The sequence below is a fragment of the Xiphophorus hellerii genome, chromosome 17, assembly GCF_003331165.1.
Source record: "Xiphophorus hellerii strain 12219 chromosome 17, Xiphophorus_hellerii-4.1, whole genome shotgun sequence".
NCBI lineage: Eukaryota > Metazoa > Chordata > Actinopteri > Cyprinodontiformes > Poeciliidae > Xiphophorus > Xiphophorus hellerii.
Genome location: NC_045688.1, coordinates 10,635,712 through 10,657,382, shown reverse-complemented (window position 1 = coordinate 10,657,382; position 21,671 = coordinate 10,635,712). Strand labels below are relative to the sequence as shown.

General features: G+C 39.6%; 3 protein-coding genes across 10 annotated transcripts in view; 2 read left to right on the top strand and 1 right to left on the bottom strand.

The window, feature by feature from the left end:
- Positions 1–22: 22 nt before the first annotated feature.
- Positions 23–20,183, bottom strand: LOC116737120 (uncharacterized). Its single transcript, XM_032590119.1, has 3 exons — positions 17,806–20,183; positions 3,412–3,417; positions 23–34 (listed from the first exon to the last, which is right to left on the bottom strand). Exon 1 carries the CDS (start codon positions 19,677–19,679, stop codon positions 18,738–18,740), a length of 942 nt encoding a protein of 313 aa, XP_032446010.1. The 5' UTR covers positions 19,680–20,183; the 3' UTR covers positions 23–34; positions 3,412–3,417; positions 17,806–18,737.
- On the top strand, positions 848–10,633 carry LOC116737119 (plakophilin-2-like). Of its 3 annotated transcripts, none has more exons than XM_032590116.1 (13): positions 849–1,179; positions 2,686–2,744; positions 3,812–4,336; positions 4,411–4,593; positions 4,726–4,933; positions 5,004–5,181; positions 6,072–6,186; positions 6,819–6,980; positions 7,550–7,741; positions 8,016–8,163; positions 8,558–8,750; positions 8,866–8,938; positions 9,946–10,633. In XM_032590116.1, the coding sequence occupies exons 1-12, from the start codon at positions 996–998 to the stop codon at positions 8,912–8,914; spliced, it is 2,196 nt and encodes a 731-aa protein (XP_032446007.1). In that variant the 5' UTR covers positions 849–995; the 3' UTR covers positions 8,915–8,938; positions 9,946–10,633. The 3 variants fall into 3 exon arrangements, with proteins under 3 accessions (XP_032446008.1, XP_032446007.1, XP_032446009.1); XM_032590118.1 differs by having other exon boundaries at positions 3,812–4,362; positions 4,455–4,593; XM_032590117.1 differs by lacking the exon at positions 9,946–10,633 and having other exon boundaries at positions 848–1,179; positions 8,866–8,939.
- Positions 20,184–20,491: 308 nt separating the features above from the next.
- The window catches only part of rassf8b (Ras association domain family member 8b), a 25,475-nt gene continuing 24,295 nt past the window's right edge, over positions 20,492–21,671 (top strand). For 2 of the 6 annotated variants that reach the window (XM_032589723.1, XM_032589724.1), the window contains exon 1: positions 20,492–20,884. The gene's annotated coding sequence lies outside the window, so the exon portion shown is untranslated. Of the gene's footprint in view, positions 20,885–20,912; positions 21,123–21,671 lie in introns of those variants that run through there. The other 4 variants (XR_004342697.1, XM_032589718.1, XM_032589719.1 and 1 more) reach the window with 3 other exon arrangements.

The following is a 21,671-nucleotide window of genomic DNA, read 5'->3' as shown; positions in this document are numbered from 1 at the left end:
ACATTTTCAAACTAAGCATCTCATTATAATGTCACTATATATGCATATTTTAACATTTTGAATATACTGTCTGACCCTGAGCATGATGGAGCCGCCTCCATGCTTCACAGTTGGTACTGACCTGTAGCTTTTAAGTTTAGTCTGTAAGTTTTCAGTTGAGGTTGGATGTGTGTTCAGGAGCGCTGCCCTGTTGTCATCCTTTAATGCCTAACTGTTGAGGTGAGATTAAACAAGTAGGAGGCAGGCTTCCTGCGTTATTCCATCCACTTTTTGTAGTTCAGCTACAACAAAACCCCATCATGACGCTGCTGCCACCGTGCATGATAGGCGGCGCTGTTTTCTTTGGTTCAAAAACCTTGACTCGTCCAATCCAGACTTTTAAATCACATGTAGTTAAATAATAGAGATGTGAAATTATTCAGTCATGTTATTGTCTTAGGGCTCATATCTCTGAAATCTAAATCTGGGGTGTCATCATTTCGTCACAGGTCAAACCTCTTTTTCGTTTATTTTTTTTTTGCACTTTATTTAGAACTTCACCTCTGTTGCATACAGAAGAGGATTAGGGCCAGTCTTAGATTAAAGTCAGAATTATTATTATTATTATTTTCTTCCAGTGACCCTGGTCCTCTTCCTTAATTGTGGGTGAGCAATCTTGAAAAAATTGCATATCCAAAAAAAAATCAAGACAAAGCACAGAACCCCAAAAACAAACAAATTACAAAAACTAAAATAAAGAGAGAAAAAATTACATTAAAAAAATGCGAGTTACAAAGTTAAATTCTATACATTACAAGTATATATTTTTTTTGTTTTTATAGCCCTTTGAGTGGAGACACCCGACACGTCAGGTGCGTGTTAAGCCCCGCCCACCGCACCGCCACCTGGCTGGTCCACTCAGGTGAGGTCGGCACAACAAAGCAGAGCTCGTTAACCCAGCGAAGGAGCAAATTATCCCGCGTGAGGACTACAGGGGCCATTGGAAGGGCTTCGTAATGGAAAGGAGGCATTTAAAGTCGAGGCGGTCAGAGTTTCTCTACCAGCAGCCCACCAGCCTGGCTTCTCCGACCGAACCGACACCGAAATCCTACATGACTGGAATCTTGTCTGACGAGAAGAACCTTCTGGTGGCTCCGAACCGGGCTCAGCTTTCACCTCGAAAGAATGGGGTCTCCAACGGTAATATCGGCATTAAAAAATTTGGCTAAACATTTTATAGTAATATATTTAAAAAACAAAACAAAACGAAATACACACCAGGCCTCTTTGTTTGAATTAAACAATGTCTTTGAGCGGCTTGCCCTGCGAAGCAAGCATGAAACCAAGTTAACCTCTATCTCCTTAAACTAAAAACTAAACTCTGAAAACATTTCAGCAAACAAATCATTTAATGTTTCACATCCAAGCTGCACAAATATTTATTTATTATTCTTGTTAATTAGAGTCATTGTGTGCCTAATAATTACATCCTTTACCTCCTATTGTAACCTAATGAAGGCTCACAAAGATTAAATAAGTAAGGTCAATAATTTTCTCCTGAGTGGAGTACCTGCTGAACAGTAGGGCCCTTGTCCAACAGGTTCCTGCAGTTTCGTCGATCCGCCTCAAGGCCAATAAAACCACAGGAAGTTGAGCCTACATTTCACTCCGTAGACTGATCCCACTTACACATAATTAAAGTGAAAATGTTTTCACTAATTGGGCATGTTCTACGGGACTTTTATGTGGAGAAACAAAACAAAAGTTTAGTTTAAACAATTTTAGTGTTTATAATAAAAGCCTGCATCCAAATTCCCGTCACTCAAATCACATTTTATTAATCCTCCAAGCTGGTTTTTAGATGATCTAAAAGCAGAAATGTATTATCTCAATGATTTTTTTATGGTTAAAGCAAACCCTCGATAAATATTTGGTATAAAGCGTAAAACAACTTTAGCTGGAGAATTTGATCCGCCAATAATCAACAGGAATATCAGATCTATTTGGTGCTTTTATGGACAAAAAGCCCCTCCAATGTAGCTTAATGTATATATGAATGAGATGTTTGGGCATATTTCCTGTATTGCTGAATTAAGGCTGCAATATAAAAGGTATTAAGTCCATTTGATGGTAGCTGTTGCTGCTAACAGCTACCAAAAGCAAACGCTTTTTGTTTACACATAGCCAGGTAGGTTTAAATATCTCAATAAATGAAATCATCAGTTCCTCTCTTGACTGCTCAAGCCAAGCTCTTTTTGTTGTCACCGAGTTAAAAGTCCACACAGAGTCAACAGTTGTGGAAACAAACTAAATGTGAAAGAACCAACATCTTTTGGGCATTTTCTGTGGAACTAAATGTCTGCAGGAATGTTAGACCTCATCCTTTCATACTACGACAATTGACTCACCAGAGGCATGAAAGGAAACCCGCTCAGTATCATAAACATGAATCACAATTCACTCTGCCGCCTGCTGAAACTAAATGGTACTTAAACTCTAGTCTAATCCCAGGTTTCTTTTTATCTTTAAGCCGACTGACATGTTTGTTTCGCAGCTTCAGAAGATTTTCTGAGTGAGGATTGTTCTCTTAGTTGATGAACTCGTGTCGGGGAAAAGCACCCTGACCGGAGGAAGTGTTGCCATCGATTGAGTAAATACCATGTTGAACTGAATACTCTATAAAGGATTCTTTTGGACTTGTTTCAGGGGGAGCCAACTTACAAAATTCATGCAGGAGCTTGGATGGAGTTGCTTTTTTCACAAAGGTAAAACACGCCGTCACTCCTCTGGCTAAAACTCCAAGCACCAAAGCAAACAAATGCCTTTGCGACTGCTTCATTTGATCAGAATGCCGCTAAATGATTTCCTTTCTTTCTTATTTCAGCTAAAAGCATATCTGAGTTTAGCCTGTTCATAACAAGACTGAGCCATCTGAATTTGTAGCTGCGCTTTACATGTTCTACTCCTGAATTTGAATTTACACAAATCTGTGATGCTGCTTGGGGTTTTTAACACTCACTTCCTGCAAGCCAATCCCACGAGTCAGAGTATTCTTATCTTTAGCTGCACACAGTACAATACACAGCCAGACAGTCTAAGTGAGGTGAAACAAGTGCATAGGTTTTGTTTTCATCACCGTTGTTATTGAAAATCACATCCTGTTTATGGGAAAATACAGAAACAAATGCTTGAATTTCAATAAGTGGTTTGCACTAAAACCTTAATTTTTAGTGCGAAAACTGCATACCAACGTGTTTGTTTGTTTCCAGTTACTGTGACCAAAACAAATGTTAAAAAGACAGCAAAATTAATTTATGAGGTGAGAAATATTCAAAACAAGAGAGGCCTGTAGTAACAAATTTAGCTCCGTCTGTCTTTCCATCTTGGTTTTCATGATTCTATCTGATCATAAATTTCTGGATCTGTACCAACATTTAGCTTCATGCTAGTAGACTGTATTGCCTCACTGGCGGACGTCTAAGGGGAAGTTGCTTTCTCTGGCTTTTGCATCAGAATCAAAGGGAAGTCGATGCAAATGCTCAGCAACTTTTCAAATTTTTATTTTAAAAACGCTTTTTAAACCTTTTGATTTCCCCCCTCCCCACTTCGTGATCATGCACCATTCGGTGTTGTTCCATCAAAATCTCAACAAAATGCGTTGATGTGACAAAACTGTTGTGCATTTGGAAATTTTTTTATTTTTTTTAAACATGCTACTGTTGAAGTTTGAGTCTGGAAAAGTTATTTTTTTAAAAACCCTTGAAAAGGAAAATGTTTGGAAACCTTTGCTGTCTTAAACGTTACTAAGAGTGTAATTCATTTTGTTTTAAAGGTAAACGGATCTGATTTGGGCGGCCTCTCCTCAAAAGGTATCCAAGCTCGGAAAACGTCCGAAAGGGTGGCCATGTCTCCATGTCCTGGTGCGGACCGGTCCGGTCCCAGTACACGTCTCCAGAGGCCGCCCTTAGGCTGTGATCGCAGACATTTACGGATTGTAGGTGCGCTGGCAGATTGGCCTGACGGCTTGAATCCACAGTACCAGTGCGCCATCTCCGAGACGTCCCGCAGCACACCCACCCGAGCGTCCGCGCATCAACCTGGGAAGTCCAGAAGCAACTCGCTCACTCATCAGTCAGTGAGAGCAAAGAATCTGTCTGCATCCATGGCGGGACAGTACAGCTTTAGAAATGGCCAGAATCAGAAACACGGTTTTGTAAAACATGATAGACAAACGGTACAGCGAAGGACATCTGGGCGGCTCGGAACCACCCACATGGACAGAGGTTTTGTCCAACTGGCTCCAATATCCCAGAGACGGGAATCGGGCAGCGCAGAGAGGTTCACCAACAGGCAGGCTGTAAGGACAATGAAGAATCAAGCACTGTAAGATTTACTTTTGCTCCAAACATTTTATGTATGTCTTTTCTGTAGCCATCCCATAAAATAGGAGGAACAATTTGTGACCTCTCGCCTAGGCAGTCAGCTCCAAAGCCTCCAGAGATGACAATTAAAAGGGCCGTAAATCTTCTGGACAATATGAACGAGGAAGAGCTGATCTGTGCCGCCGCATACATTCAGAACCAATGTTGGAGAAAAGACGAAGCCAGAGTGGAGGTACATTTACTCAGAATAAATAATCCGGGAACATTTTCTCCATTATCTGCCTGGCGAAGCTTTAGCAGCTTTGAGGAGGCGGAGTCTCTTGATGTCGACATTTGCCGGCTCATCAAGTTCTCTTGGTTTCAGGTTCAGAGGGAGAACGGGGCTAGAAAGCTTGTACTGCTGCTCAAAATCGACAATGAAGAGGTGCAGCGGGCCGCAGCAGGGGCCTTGCGTAATGTCGTCTACAAGAACGGAGACAACAAGAAGGACGTGACGGACGAAGATGGCCTTACCGTCATCCTGAAGTTACTGAACGAGACGCATGATAAGGAGACCGTATGCCAGCTTGCAGGTCAGGTTTTTAGATATTTACTTTTCTCCCCACCAGGAATAGTTTATCATCACATGTCCCTCGCCTACAGGTCTCTTGTGGAATCTGTCTTCAGATGATACGATCAAGAAGCGTTTTGATGAAAATTTCCCTCGTCTCCTCACCAAGGTGATTTTGGTGCCATTCTCTCACATAAATGGAGAGGCAGAATCCAAACGTGATTTGATCGCCGATCCCAACGCTTTCCTCTGCGCTACAGCCTGCCTACGGTAGGAAATTCAACCAGTTTTTTCTGTTTTTTATTTGCTACTAGAGAGGAATCCTGCACAGTCGCGGAAAGTCTGGAAGTTGGTTTTGGTATTTTCCAGGTCTGTGAAAAGAAAATGAGCAAGGAAAAACGTTCCTGCTTCCAAATTTCCATCCTTCATTTCTTCACTTATCCTGTTCTTTTCTTCCTTGCGCTCCCTTGTCATCTATCCACTCAGCCTCCATATTTAAAGTTATCTGCTGCAGAAAGGCATGTCATAAATTCATAGGGAACTTTAGTTTTCAAATGACCATACAGGAAAGCAAACTCTAGGAAGCTGGATCTGGAAATGTGAGCCTTTTACCTGAAAAGCGTAAGAATGCTGTTTACCTGGGCATGCCAAACAGGTCAACATGGTTCCTTGGTAGCACCCTTCCTGCTGAGAATGGAGCAGGAAATACAGATCTGAATTCCAAAGAAATGTTCAGTACCATGTCACATTTCTTGTGAGGTTTCCTGTAAAGATTATGACTCGTGCTCGTTGTATTTGTTCGATCTATGGCTTAGGAGGGTTTGCGAAGCAGGGGGTGTCAGGCGCATGTTGCGCACGACTGCAGCTCGAAGAAAAGAGCGACAGACTGAATTATTCAGGAAGCTCTCTCGCTGCGCCACTCAGCTGAGCTGAAATGATTCTGTCCTCATGGAAATCCTACCATCAAGATCTGCTTACCTCGTTCTCAGACCTTTTTGTTTACAAAAAAAAAAAAACATCCACTGTTTTGTGACTGCACAGAGATTCTGTTTTCCAGATTGAAAAAGCAGCGGGTAATTGTGAAATAACTTCGCCCTTACAGGCACCTAAATGCTGATAACTAGTCGCCTCATGACGATGATCTGTTTGTGTTCCTGCAGGAATCTGAGCTCTGACTGCAACCACAGGAGGAATATGAGGCGCTGTGAAAATCTCATTGACTCGCTGGTTTTCTATACTACAGAGACTGCAACCCAACGCACACCTGATGACGAGGTGAGAAGAAAAACAAACATGCTTGTTTGCATCGGTATTCATACCTCCTGAGTGTCTTTTTTTATTATTACCTAAGTACAAATATCAATGTGTGGATCAAAAACATGAGATCAGAACAAAATGCAACATAAAGCTTAACTGTGAAGACAAAGTAGAGGCGGGGGAAGATGACTTCTTTATTTCGTGAAATAAATTCTCTTTCTCTGATTCACCTAAATCATATATTATGTTGGCAGTTTTTCAAAGGTCATGTCGGAGACACGGAACGCTTTATACTAACACTTCACATCGCCCCGAATGCACCATGGCAGCCTGATGCCAATGGGATGTTTTTTCTTGAGGGACAAAGTTGGTTATTGTTGTCGGGAAGCTAGATCAGCCCTGTAAGAAAACCTGTTTGAGTTTTGTAAGAGGTATGCAGCAATAATTGCAGCGAAATATTTGTACTAAAATAGTTTGTAAAATAGTTTTGCAATCCCCAATGAGCCCACAGTTGGGGCCCAGTCCACAATACGGGTTAATACTTTAGAGGTTTGGGTTCATTCAGATTCCTGCTTGACAGAGTTTTTGTTCAAGTTTATTATTATTATTTTTTTTAGATATTCATATCGCGTCACTCTCTCTTTTTGAAGTGCACAAAAAACTGTGTCTGCATCCTTCAAAACTTGACCTATGAAGCTGAGGAAGACTGCATCCCTCAGACCACCAAAAATAAGGAAGAGACTCAACAAAATGCGACTCCCAAAGAGACAACTTGCAGCTGTTTTCCTTATCGTCGTGCCAACCTCGGAAAGGTAATCAATTCATGATTTAAAAAGCCATTTTTGTTGACCAACAGAACTCCGTGCATTATTGTACAATGTAAGATAGAGGCAAAATTTCAATTATTTTTTACAAATAGAAGCAAAGCAAAGTGTGGCTTGCATTTTTACACATGGGCTACAAAGTTCAATATAACCAGAAAACGCACAATAAACTGGTATTTCTATTGAATTTATTTTGCATAAAGTCATTACGAGAATAAACTTCATGCATTATCTTTTAAATGAATTTCTTAAATGTTTTGTGCGAGAGGAAAAGAAAGCCGTTTGGTTCTTATTTTCTCTAGAAATATAATTTTTAAGCAAATGTTTAGAAAGTTTGTAATGATCGTGGAATGCAGTGAAGGCGGAAACGCATTGAAATGCATGACTGCATGATTAAAGTCGCACTGGTAAATATTTGGTAACATCTCCTGGTGGATCAAACCAAATTAACAAGAAAGAGCCTAAATAATGTTGAACTTGATTTAGCTGCTGTTGGTGACCCCAGTGAACGCCCGTCGCCTGCCTGACCTCTGCACCTCTAAATTATTTCCTCCCAGGACCCAAGGGACACGGAGGAAGCAGAGAAAGGACGCCTCCTGCAGAGTAACGACGACCCACATGGAGCTCAGTGGCTGTGGAGCGGTCAGCTTGTCCGGGCGTATCTGTCGCTGTTGGCCTGCAACAAAGACAAAATGACGCTGGAGGCTGCCATGGGGGCGCTGCAGAACCTCACGGTGGGAAAGGGAGAGGTAAAAAGAGACAAAAGTTTAACCTCTGACACTTTGTATAACTTCTTTAAATGCAATTTCTGATAGGAAAAATGACGCTTCATTGCACAGTTTTATCACTTTTTAGTAATATTTCTTTAAATAATAAATCTAACAAGTATTTAAATGAAAAAAATAACATTTGTTCTGTTTTCGTGCTTTTTACCTTTTTAGCTAATTAGGAAACTTTGTTGCTGCTTTATGTTTGACCAGTAGATGGAGATATTTTAAAAATACTTTTTCTGTGACCTGACAGATCTCTGAGTACGTCGCCAGAATTATCGAGGAGCAAAATGGACCTGGGAAAATTAAGACGCTCTTAGAAAACAACGTTACGTTGAAGAAACCAGCCTTGCTTCTGATCAGGAACCTCTCCCGCTTTCCAGACCTTCACGGCTCCATCTGTAACTCCACACTCTCACTTTTGAACTTTACTGTTCCAGAACATTTATTTTGAAACCCTTTGACTTAAAAAGCAAGAAAACTCATTACACCTTCAGAGTCATTTGTGTTGTATTGGATTTTTATGCAACAGAGAACTGCATGATTGTGAAAAAGGGGAGAGGGGTGAAACTGTTTTACAGATTTTTGCAGAAACAAAAATCGGAAAAGTGTTTTGCATGCTTCGCTCTGTGATCCTTTCTGCTAATCTGTCATAGAACCTAAATAAAATAATTTTTTGTAACATGAAAAAGATGTTCAATGAATTCTAAGGGGTTTGAAATTTTTTTTACTGTAATTTCATGCTAAAAGTGACACATTATTGAGATTTTATTTTATCTTTTTTTACTTTTGCAGTTGATAATTTGTTGTCGGCCAAAGACACAAAAACCATTTTACACCATTTGGACATCAGTGCAGAAGAATCTGCTGAGCTGATGCCGATTCTGTGTGGGATCCTCGTAAACTTGAGCAAGAGCAGCGTGGAGGCGGCCTCGTATCTTAGCCGCCAAACGGATGTGAATGATATGTTACAGAAGAAATATACAGGGTTAGTGGAATATCCAACATCTAGCTCAAGTGAAAAAGAATCACGTTTTATCTTCTTAATGGCTATATGTGACCCTCTTCACTTTTTCCCTCCCATCTTTTCATTATGAATCCAGTAAAGCTGAACAGGCGGTGGAGGAGCTGAGGGACACGTTGCCCCGTTGAAGTCTTCACAAACATCTAAAAGAAGTGAGTCCATCCACACATCACTCTGTCACGGCTATCTGTAGATTTCTCCATTTAGTTCTTAATTTGCACCATGATGATTCGTCCTGTTCTTCCTGATGAGTCGAACCAAAAGAGCCTGAATAATGTTTAACTTGTCTTGGCTGCTGTTTGTGAACCCAGTGAACCCATCACCTCCCCGACCTCTTAGTTATAGTTTTAACTTGAGTCAAGACTGGGTGTAAAAGCTGATCAATCAACAACAAAACATGTACATGCCCTTTCGTGACCCTTAAAATGGAGCTAAAGTACATATTTTGACCTTTAAGTGTTCCTGCTACTTGATTGCAGTCCACTTGTGGTAAATTTAATTGCCTGGATATATAACTTGGACTGGAGGAGGCTTATATTTGATGTGAATTTCATAGAAGGAGCCAAGCAATAAGATCAGAGGAGCTGTTGCAAGCAAGACCTCAAAGACTGGATTATGTCAAAGCACAATCTGAAGGAAATGGGGGGGGAAGCTCGTTTTTATGAATTAGAACTAGGTGCCTTTTAACGGTGGAGCAATAATGTACACAAGAGATTGTTAGATTTCTGTATGAACACACCCAGAGAAACTGGGTGTACATGTTTCTCTGGGTGCCCAGATGCACATGTTCTACTTGTCTGTAGAACATGTGCATCGCTCATCACCTTCAACATGATGCTCCTTCAACAGCATCATGTTGAAGGAGGACTTGTATGCAACAGAGACTAGTTGCGTAGATGACTGTAGGCAGAGATGCATTTTGAACCTCACACTAAGGCAAAATTTCAACTTTCAACACAAAGATAAAAACGGTAAATTCTCATACATGTGGAATTTTATTTAGAGAAAAAAATTAACAACTTTAAGGCGTATTGTGTTCAGAATGAGGTACAAAAATGAATTCAATTTACATTTCCAAAAACCATGTAGACTTTTTCAGATGCAGACTGCATAATAAGTCCTCCTTTCTTTTTTTGTTTTGTTTTTTGTTTCTCAACAGGATAAAACCAAAATGCCCCCAAAATTCTCCTCAGCAAATGCTACAAAAGGCTCTGAAGTCCTGCAATGGAGCTCAACATCAGGAAATCTGATTCCATAGTCGGCAATAAAATATACAAAACACCATTTTTTTTCCATTAGGAGTTATTTTTTTTTATTACTTTTTATTGTAGTGCACAAAGAAATATGGGATGAAATGTTCAAATTATTTATGCCTTTTTAAGTAGGAGACAGAGATGATATCAAAGCACTTTTTAGGCAACCACAATGAAGTAAGTATTCCTAGCCACTGTCCAGTCCCTTATGGATTGAAGAAATTTAGCAGACTTGAATTCTTTGTGGCAAAGATAATGCCAGCTTTTTAAAAAAAAGTCTGTTTTTTTTTTTATATTGTATAAAGGCAGCTCAACACCTAATGATATTAATTACTAAGCACTTTCTGTGACAATGCTGCGAAGAATAGCAGTAAAACAAATTAAATCAACAAATTATCTACAATAGAAAAAATTCTGTAGATGGGAAGAGATGTAATTATCGAATACATGAAGTGTAAAGTATTCAAAAATGTACTTTTAATTGTAGCAAGAAATCTTTTTTTGTGAAAATAAACATTTTTGAATACATTTGAATGGCTTTGGAAATTTTGTAAACTTACTAAAGAGCATTTAGGAAAACGACTCAAAACAAATCAAAATATTTAGATGTAGCTTCGTAAGGTTGGCTAACCATTATAGCTAGCCAAAATTAAGCCCAACCGCACTTGAAGTTCTCTGGTCAGATGAGTGACTTGACAGCATCCCTCTTGGCAGGGGGAACTGCACTGCGGTAAATCTGAAATAGGGGAGGAGTCGAGAGGCAAGGCGCCAGCCAGCATCACCTCTCTGTTAATAAAAGGTTTTTAAGGTCAAGACATGGGACAGACTGCCATCCAAGCACAATTTAACTGAGACAGAAATGGAAAACGGAGCTTCTCTTCTCTGCCCCAACTCGGATGTGTTTTTATTTAAACAGCCGAGGCCCCACAGAGATTCACTTCATTTAACAAATATCAACTTGGTATGAACACTTTCAATTTAGAGGAGATGGTGATTAGATCTTTTAAATCAAGCTTACACAATAACACCAATTTTGTCTTAGTCCTTTTATTTATACATAGAGCCACAAGATAATGTTACTTATTGCTTCTGTAGCAATGACTGAATGCAATTTGAGTCTTTTTCTGCTAGTTTGTGTTGAAATCACATCCCATTTGAAGCTCCAGTAAAGAACTATTAAAACCATTTATTTTACGGAGGAGATTTAAAAAAAACAATTTTATTTAGAACATCTGCTAAATGGTAAGAAGCTAATTACTTTTCAGCACAAGCTTGGACTTTCTTTTTGCCTAGGTTATAAATATTAGTCCTTCCCATTCTTCGAACCTGGGAAGGAGAGAACCGGTAAACTGAAAATTGTCATTGGATGTTTTAGCTGGATTGCGATCAAACTATATTTATAGCATATAAATGTATTTATATGCTATAAATATATAGCAGAAATGTATTTCTGCAGAAATGCAGAAATGATCAATGTTCTTACATGGTAATCTCCGTTTAATTCCAGTTTTTAAAAAAGGAAATGGGGTGAGCTTAGAGGAATCTGGATGTTTTGCAAAAAAGAACAAATGGTTTTGTCAACTGAACATAAAGTATCATAGGAATATAAATATATTAAGTAGCCTTTCTTTAAATGAAATTTGCCTCCTTTTAAAATCTTCAACACATTTTCAATCGAGGAATATAATTTTTCTGTTGTGTCCACCAGAGGGCAGCGGTGCTTCGTCAACAGAATCAGAGGCACATTCATTAATGAAAAGGTGTTTTACATGCTTTCTCCACACAAAACCCCAGGTTTTTATAAACTAATAACCTGTTTTCTTCCTTTTTGGGTTACAAGTACCAATTTCGCCCATTTTGAGAACCACTATGACGATAAAGGCCATGAATTAAAGACTGCTGTCTTGGCGGACGAAGGATAAGACTATGTAGAAGCCAAATCCCCTTATCAATAGCTTACTTGTTTTCCCACATCCTTGTCTGTGAGAATTGGACCAATTTCTTGTTTCACAAGAAAAGCTTCATCTTGTAACTTTTAATAGAAAAGGCATTATGGGATTAGTCAGAGAAATGTCACGCCAGTTCCGTCCCTTCACCGGTCGGACTTTCCTCGAAGAAGCCAGGAGAATATTTTTAGACCACTGCAGAAATAAAATACATCCAAAACACCAGAATAGCCAGTGACAGCAGGTGTGGAGAAACATGAGAATAGATTTGTTTGCCACTGGGGTCCTAAAGTGGAACATGCTGGTGCCGACCGTCACGTAATCTGGCTAAGCATGCTTCAGACGTACAGAAAGGATTCATTCACAGATCTTCAGTGGAAACCGGGAGAAAGGCAGATGGTTTTTACGTTACAGTGAGGTCTTTGTTGTTGGGGATGTCGGCAATCAGGTCAAACTGCTCGAAATAATGTGCACATTTTTAAAGCAAGGAGGGGGGAAAAAAACTAAATGTCGTACTTTTCTGAGAATGTCTGAAGTTCCGCCCTTATTCGTACAAAGTTGGAAAAAGGTGATTGCGTGGACTTTAATGGGAGTTTGAGACCTAATGAGGAGTACTGCTTTTATCCTGCTAATGATGAAAATCTGACCAACCATCATTGCTTTCCGATGTAAATGAGGAATGACTTTAAAGAGACAGGATGGCAGAAATTACATAAACACCAATTTAGAGCCAAGCAGTACCATTAGTTTTATCAAAAATTTCAATTGCAATCTGTGCTTAAAAGGTAGAAAGCGTCTCTGCCTCAGAGATAAAAAAAAAAAACAGCAGATGACTTCCATCCATCCATCCATTTTCTGTTCACCCTTTGTCCCTAATGGGGTCGGGAGGGTTGCTGGTGCCTATCTCCAGCTACGTTCCGGGCGAGAGGCGGGGTACACCCTGGACAGGTCGCCAGTCTGTCGCAGCAGCAGATGACTTGAACTCCCTCAAATCTAACTGTTGTTTTACTAAGATATCTTCTATTGTTGACTCCCCTATTGAGGCATTTCAGCCAACCTGCACACTGAACCTATTAAAGACCAAATATCTGCAGCACAGGTGCAACTGGTATATTTGTTGCTGAATGGAAACACTGGGCGGCGGTCACACATTGGTTTTACTGATTTGTTTTTAGCCTCAATCATTGCGACAACAACAAAGTCTGCAAACTGGAAGACAAAACTTAACTACTTAATGCTGAATTTTTTTGCTGTATTGGACACAATTTAGTTCCCAGAAGTAAAAGACTGGTTGATTCTAATCTGAACACTACACAATTATTAATAAAATACTTGCCATTTCAACTTGCCCCACACTTCTGACAGGATAAATATTTTTCTAAGCTATCGGAGTATTCAGTATACACAGTATTCAGTGTGTACATGAACACACTGAATACTTGCAGTGGCTCCAACAGCAGACCTGTCCAACCCGTTTTCTGAATAACTCAAATACTTCATAGCTCCTGAATCCTTCAGGTGATAAATTACTATGGTGGGTTATTTTTTAAATAATTCTTTGACTTTTTTATATTTAAGAAAAAGCCTGACAGCTAAGCTAACATGAATACTAAGCTACAGATTTGTATGTACAAACTTATTTTAGTGTAATCATAGATTGATGGAATTTGATGCAGCATAGAACTGTTTTAAATACATTTTCTGTTTCCTCGCGCTGTTTTTTTTCCTCTCATCTGTCACAAAACTTAAACAGAATCTGTAAGCTGTTTGAATAGAAAAACTGAATTAAAGATTGTTTCTGAATCCAATTAAATCGCTAGTCAGTGAAAAATTGGCATTCTTAATGCATTCCAGAAAATGCAGTTAATTTTTTTTGCTTCTAGACACGCGAAATACTTTTGTTTAGACTTGCTGTGACAACTGTGTGACAGTTGTTTAAATTTCCATGTAGCTTTATCTGTTGTTTTCAGATACCTCACAAATTGTCCTTTAGTCCGAGACATTTTTTTTAAATGACCTCCTGAAAAGGAAAGGTTGACTCGTATGTCGACTGCAGAGTAAAAACAACAGTTTTGAAATAATGAATGAAAATTGTATGTTGGAGCGACTCAGAAAAATAACAGTATTACTGTTTTATTATTATTTATGAAAACCTAATGATGTCTACTGGGAAACGGATCAATTTGTTCTTCTGGACAGCAGACTAAATAGATTGACTGTCGTAAATACAGCAGGTAGCGAATAAACTTGTTGAAAAAGCAGGAAAGGTGAAATTACAGTGGACTAAAAGCTGAAGGTTGCCTGATTCTGTCCGATCAGCAGAACAGGCAGCTGTCGTGATTAATGCTGCGAGACATGAAGACGCCAGAGCTGACTGGAATTTTAAGTGAGCACAAATGGGAGATCTTCTAGTAAAAAAAAACGAATAAAAAATACAGAAAAACTGCACTTTCTTTAAGCAAAACTCAAGATGATTACTTTTAAATTGGCTGGCATAATGTTTGCTTACACTGAATAGGTCCGACGTCCAAATTAAATCATTAAAATGGTAAGATTACCACTATTGACAACCAGGTTGACTAAGTTATGCTGCGTCAGTTTATAAGCCACTTTGAAATAATGGATTCAGTTCAACTCGGTATATTTATAGTGCTGCTGATTCATAAATGTCTTCTCAAGACAAATGGATTCATTTTTCATAGAAATATGCAGTGAATGTAGACAATTTAATCCCGACCATAAAACAAAACAGCCAACTGCATGAAGTCGTTAATTTTGCCGCAATCCGTCATTTTGCGTTTCTATTTTCTAATAGTGAACAAGCAGCAACATGAAGACTAAGATACGCAGCGGACAGGTCAGAGAGGAAGTTATGAAGCAGAGTTGGATTATAAAATGTAATCTGAGGTTTTGAACATCTCATGAAGGACTGTTCAGTCCATTATTCAAAAACGGAGCAGGTACGACGCAACCGCAAAGCCCAACGAAACATGACTATTCATCCGACAGGCAGGGCTAGAAGAGACTTAATCTGACAGACCCAGAGATCCATCATAATTCTGGATGTGAATGTAGGATGAATAGGTTTATTGTAAATGGGAAATATTTTATTTAGAAATCAAGTCCCATTTGGGATTCATCAAAATTATTGTATTTGATGGGCAGAAGCTTTGTCATTAGGAAAAAAAAGAGTTGACTTTATGGAGAGAATATGTAAATACTGTCAAAGTGTTTTGTTTGTAACATGATTATTTTTAATGTTACATGAGACTCAAATAACAAATATGATTAATGCATTAAATCTGCTGGATTGTTCTGTAAAGTCAGCCTGTTAGTCGTAAGCTCTTAATATTTAAACTATATAGTCTCCCAAAAAAAAAAATTTAAAAAGCTTCTACACAGACGCAACTAACATTACAAAAAGAAACTGGTCAATTTCTTTTGTTGCATTCATATAAATATATATTTGAAGTTCTGTTGTAAGATCAAACATGTACTTTCTGAAATGCATCCACAAGCATAAGTTAGTGATACTATGTTTTCTATCTTTAATGAGGACAGAGAAGAGGTAGAAGTTTGTATTTATGTATATAAAACCTGATTGGATGATGTATTTGCACCTTTACAGGTGTCTTGTAAATGGTAAATGGACTGAACTTATATAGCGCTTTTCCAGTCATTTTCTCTTCATTTTGAGAAGATGTACTTGAAGCGCTTTCTTTTTGCTTACTAATTAGTTTGTTTTCCTTATTTGATTTGCTGATCACATAATCCGATAAGTAACAAACACATGATGACATATTTTTATAACTTTCTCCCTCTGTAAAACATTTCTTTGAGAGCAACATTTCCTCATGTTTATCTCTAACAATAATTTACACACTTAAGTTCCTTTAAGTCTAGACTAAAAACCCGCCTGCTTAGAGCTGCTTTTGAACCATCATATATTAAACAATAATTGGGGCCTGAAATAGCAATGCATAGGGAGAGCAGTGACTGACATGCGACTGACTTGTCCCTCGTGGGATCACTGGTGCCTATCTCCTGCGGTTAACACACTCACACCTAAGGACAATTTAGCGAGACCAATTAACCTGGCAGTCATGTTTTTGGACTGTGAGAGGAAGCCGGAGCACCTGGACAGAACCACGCAAACTCCATGCAGAAAGAGCCCAGGATTCAAACCCATGACCTTCCTGCTCCAAGGCTACAGTGCTACCAACTGCACCACTGTGCAGCCATTGATTTAAGTAATATTTGAATTTGTTGAATATGACTGCAAATAATTACTAAGGTAATTTGGCAGAGTAATTCAAAGTGCTTTTTTATAAATGTATAAAGAAACACTACAAGAAACACAAACAACTCTAGCTACACTTGCAGACAGAGTTATTAGCTACAAGAGTCACCAACTCTTGTCCACAACTCCACGAGTCACTCAACCCATGGAATTAACAGTGATGATAAGTTATTAAGTAACTATTAGTAGTATCAATATATATTAATAATAATATAATAATAGATCATCTCCAGCTAACGTTCCGGGCGAGAGGCGGGCTACACCCTGGACAGGTCGCCAGTCTGTCGCAGAGAAACACAGAGGGAACGTTAGCTGGAGATCAGCACCAGCTCCTCCTGACCCCACTAGGGACAAGGATGTACAGAAAATGGATGGATGGATAATATATAATGTATATATTAATATTTAATAGTATATGTAACTTAATTAAATATTAATAATATACACATCATATTATTATTATTATATTATTAATAATAAAAATAATATATAATGTATATATTATTCATATTTAACAGTATATGTAACTTCATTAATAATATCAAGTTAATAATATCAAGTTAATATTACCTTAATATTAAGTTATTACTAATAACTCAATAACTTAAGTAACTATCAACTTAATAAGTTAATATTAACTTAATAATGACCTATTACTAATAATAACAACACAATAGTGTTTAATTTATTATTGACTTAATAAGTTAATAACCTAATATTAACTTATTAGCTTAATTTAATAACTGGTTAATAAGTTATAAATAACTTATTAGCTTAGTAAGTTAATAACTTATTAAGCTAATAAGTTACTAACTCCTTAACTTAATAACCTAAGTTAAGTTATTAAGTATGCTGATGCACTATTGCTTTTTGTTTGTTCTTTTATCTTCTGCAATAGATGCATAAAAAAAAACTGTTTCAAATCAAACAACTGTCATAAAAAAAACTTAAATTATTTGCAGGTGAAGGAAGAAAATAAGGAAGGAGCTCAAAATCACAACTTAAGAGAAAAAATGTAACTTTGTATCTTAAAATGAATACTTCACACAGCTTCACAATGACAAGTAAAAAAACAGCTTTGGATTTAAAAAAAATTAATTTCAGTTGCTTCAAACGAACTAAATTGATCTTTTTCACACAGTTGAATGAAGCCTTAGCATAAATTCAAACTGGAAGACTCTTCATCATCCTCATCTCCTCCGATCATCAGGCTCATCATTCCTTCATAAAGCCCGGCGATTTCCACACAACCTCATCATGGAATCACGATCTGGCATAAGATCATGATCCCTCTTCATAGGGATCCCTGGCCTTCCTTCTTTGTTATTCTTCTTCTTCTTTTTTATCTATGCTTGAGAAAGCTCCTGCTGCTCTGATCCACTTTCTCCTCTTTCTCTGCTCTGATCAGGAGAATCTCAGTGATGGGGAGATGAAGCTTCATCTCTACCAAACCCTGCCAGGCTCCCAATGCCTTTGCAGTCCCTCTCAATGGCTTATCAGGCATCCTTATCTTCCCCTACTGCAGTGCTTCTCAATTCCAGTCCCCAGGCCCCTCCACCGCTCTGCATGTTCCAGATCTGCCTCTGTTCCAGAACAGCTGATCCAAATGATTTCATTACCTCTTCTGCAGCCATCAACTACTGCAGAAGTCTGTTAATCGCCCACAGATGAAATCCATGTGTGTGGCAGAAGGGAAACACCTAAACCATGCAGGGCAGAGGGGCCTGAGGACTGGAATCGAGAAACATTGCCCTACTGACATCTCTACATGCACCCTCCTTATGCCCTCGATGGCATCATTGTCCCTTTGCCATTATTGTCATCTCAGCTTTTCACGTACTATTTATTATTCTGCAGGCACCCACTTACCGTCCTTTCCTTCACCTTTGCAGGCTCATCCAGCCCATTTCTTCCCTTTCGATTCTCAAGCAGTCTCTACCTATTCTTCTCTGCAGGTACGCTTGTCTTTTTGTCTGGTCATCTTCTCAAGCATTCTTTATTTCTTCCGACCTTAGCTCGGTCCCGGTCCCCTCTTTCATTTGATTTTTTGGGGGAAAGACGTCTCTAATCCTTCTCCGCGGCACGTCATCCTCTCTGACGGAGGTTACCAGAGACACGTCTTCTGCCAGGGTCCGAGCACCAAAGATTATCTGTCAAATAAACTTTCTAATAGCCACTTTCTCTCTGCTGGTCAAAATGAAGCCTTAGCATAAATTCAAACTGGAAGACTCTTCATCTCACCTGTCCAGCCAATCACCTCGTCATGCTCCTCCTTCGTAAACTTACTTTCACTCTGTGCGAGTCTTTCCAGGTGGAAATACATTTATGTCAAAGATGTACCAAATTTTACCTCTAACTTCTTAGCATTGGAGCCTTGAAATGTGTAATCATTTGTACTCTCACTGCTATCTTCAGAGGAACAACCTCCTCTTGGTGTTCTTCTCCAGGTCTCTTATTTAGTAAAATTGTGTGTCAATGTTTTCATGGCACGAGAAAAGAATCTTCTGAAAGAATTGTGTTTCTTTTTCTGGTGCTTCTTCAGTTCATCTTCAAAACATGACACAACAACGTTGTCGACTAAATTATGTTCGATGAAAGCCAGTGTCCTTCCAGCGGAGCAACCTATGGTTTCAGTGATGTTCTTGAAAACCTGGTGGCACAGACTAGGAATGCATTTCTGTTTAATTTGAAATTCCTGTGTCTCAACTTTCGTCCAGATTTTCCCCACAATTCGTTCTTCTGTGGCTTCCAGGTTATCAGGAAAGCAAGATATCTTTGCCTTCTTGATGCTTCTAGACATTAAGAGCTTCACGAAAAGCCGAACTGCGTCTTTCCTGTCTTCCTCAGACACTCCATCCTCTGGAATGCCTGAGAATTTCTTTGAGGAAAGTTTTGACTTTCTCAGCTCTTCGAATTTTCTCCTCATTTCTAGAAGTTCCTGGATCAAGATGGTGACGTGTTGCATCAAAGAATTGAATCTTACTCTCACCTGCAGCCACTGTGTGGGGTCTTCTTTGTCCAAAGGAGATGTGGCCGCTGAGATTACATGTTTTAAGAAAAGGATGTTAAACATCTCCGTACTCTCTGTCTGGAAGTCCTCTTCTATGCCCAGGACTCGAGCAAAAGCCTGAGAAATGATGTTGCCCATTATGGCTTTCAAATCTTTGTAGTTGTATTGGAAGTTCTTGATGTCCAAAACCACATCTGAACAGACGTGTGTCATGTAGTGCAACAGATCTGCTATCCGTTCTCTGATGCTTTCATCTGGACATCCAGATGCCAGATCTTCCCACTTTCCTTCTGGAATACAGTGGATGAACTCATCGATGGCAGGAATCACAGAGTCGTCCACTATGACCTGGAGCGCATTTCTAAGTACAATTGAAAAACCCATCTTGCTTGCGTACACTTGAATCTGCTACCACTAGAACCGACTTCGAATGAGGGAGAATTTTAGCTAAAGGAGTCTTATAAACCCGTCCACCTGTTACGTAACAGGGCGAGGCGTGACATCACAAAATATGATGCGTCAGCACAGGAATACATGCAGCGCTGTGACGTGATTCGCCTACAATTATTATTATTTTTTTTTTAAACAAACTCGGCTTTCTAAGAATGCAGACGCTGCTATGGTTGTCATGTGACGTCGCACTTCCGTCAATTTTGTAACTAGGCAGCTGCTAAGGAGTTGCTATGACGACAATAAACAAGCTATAAGCGGAGCTCTCGCCTGTTCCTACCTAATTTATTAACAACAGAAATACATTACAGCTATTATTATTATTACAATTCTTGAGTACTCTACCCACCTCTGTGTAATACTAAGATAAATGGTGATATTTATTGTCGTACTTACTGCCGAGCTAGCAAAATTAGCTTAGCTGATGTAGCTAAGCTAATTAGCTACCTCACGGACTACCTGTGAGGTAGTCCGTGACTACCTGCTGACCTGCTCGTTAGCACGAGCAGGTCAGCACCAGCTCGTGCTAACCTGTGCGTGTTAGCTTACCTGTAAGCTAACACGCACAGGTAGCATACGTGTATGCAACATGTCCTTACTCTGCCAGTCACCAGAACTTTGCTATTCACAGGAAGAGTTCGTACGTCCTTTACAAAGCCGTCTAAACACTGGCATTCTTCCTGTTCATTGAGTATTGGACCACGTTAAGAGATCGAGGCAGCTTGAACACATCTTCTGATATGTTTTCATTCTCTGTCTCACACCGGTCGATAACGACAGCGGCGGTTTTCTCTCGCACACCGTCCATCATGCCTTGCGGTGCGGTTATGTTCCGATCTAATTCTCCACTCGCGTCCCCGTCACCGATGGGCAGAGCGGCGGATGCTGCATCGGACAGCCTTCGTGTCGGATGTCCGACGACGGGACGGACCGAGTGGTGTTTACATCCACACGGCTTCACAGAGGAGGAGGACGAGGAGGAGGAGGCTGCGCACCGTTAACTCCTGCAGGAGCGGAAAGGCACGGATTGAACCCGGGATCTCAACCTGCTCTACACGCCACAGGAAGCGGTGAATTTTACTCAGAAGAGGCTCCGGAGCACCGGGACTCCGACAGGCGATGAGCTGCGGCTCAATGAGGTATGCGGCTGAGATTCGCACTGCGTTAAAACATAACAGACACAATGTTGGCTTTCAGCACCAGCTCGTGGTTGTGTTGTCTAGTTTAACTGTTCAGCTGTTGCATAACTTTCATATTTTTGTCCCGCTGTCTTTCTGGTCCTCCTATCTGAGCGACAAGTCCAGAGAGATATTACAGAAATTGTAATGACACCATGTGTTCTGGACAGGACATACCAGATCGATGAGCCGTCAGGAAGTGAGTGTATAAGTAATTGGTTTGTGCGTGGGTGAGAGGGTCTGCTGATGAATCCCCTAATAGAGCCCACTCAGCAGTGGATTTTAATCAAAACTTTTCTAATTGGAGTTATTGACCAACAGCAGAGCAAACAAGGGGCTGGAAGCTCATGTGTGATGAAGGTAAAGGGAACTTTATCACAGCCAGCAGTTAGTTGTATGTTTGGTAGTAGTAGCACTTTGATGCAAAGCCGGCCTAAAGCAGAAGCAAAGTGAGCAGCTAGAGCCACCGGCATAGAATTATTATTTAAATCAAATGTACTGCTGTCTATGTTTTGTAAGTGAGCAAAAAACTTTTTTTAAATCTTTGGTTAAAAATGCACCCCAAGTTAGAAGTTACGTTAAGCGTAAGGAGAATATTAGGACTGTTGCTGTGGTAATGAATGCTAGTTTCTTAAACGGTAAGGGTTGCTTTGACACACAGTGGAGGGGGCACAAGTAGAGCGCAGGCTTTATTTGTGCCCCCTCCAGGCTAATCATTGCTCATTTATTTAAGTCTTTTTAAAATGTT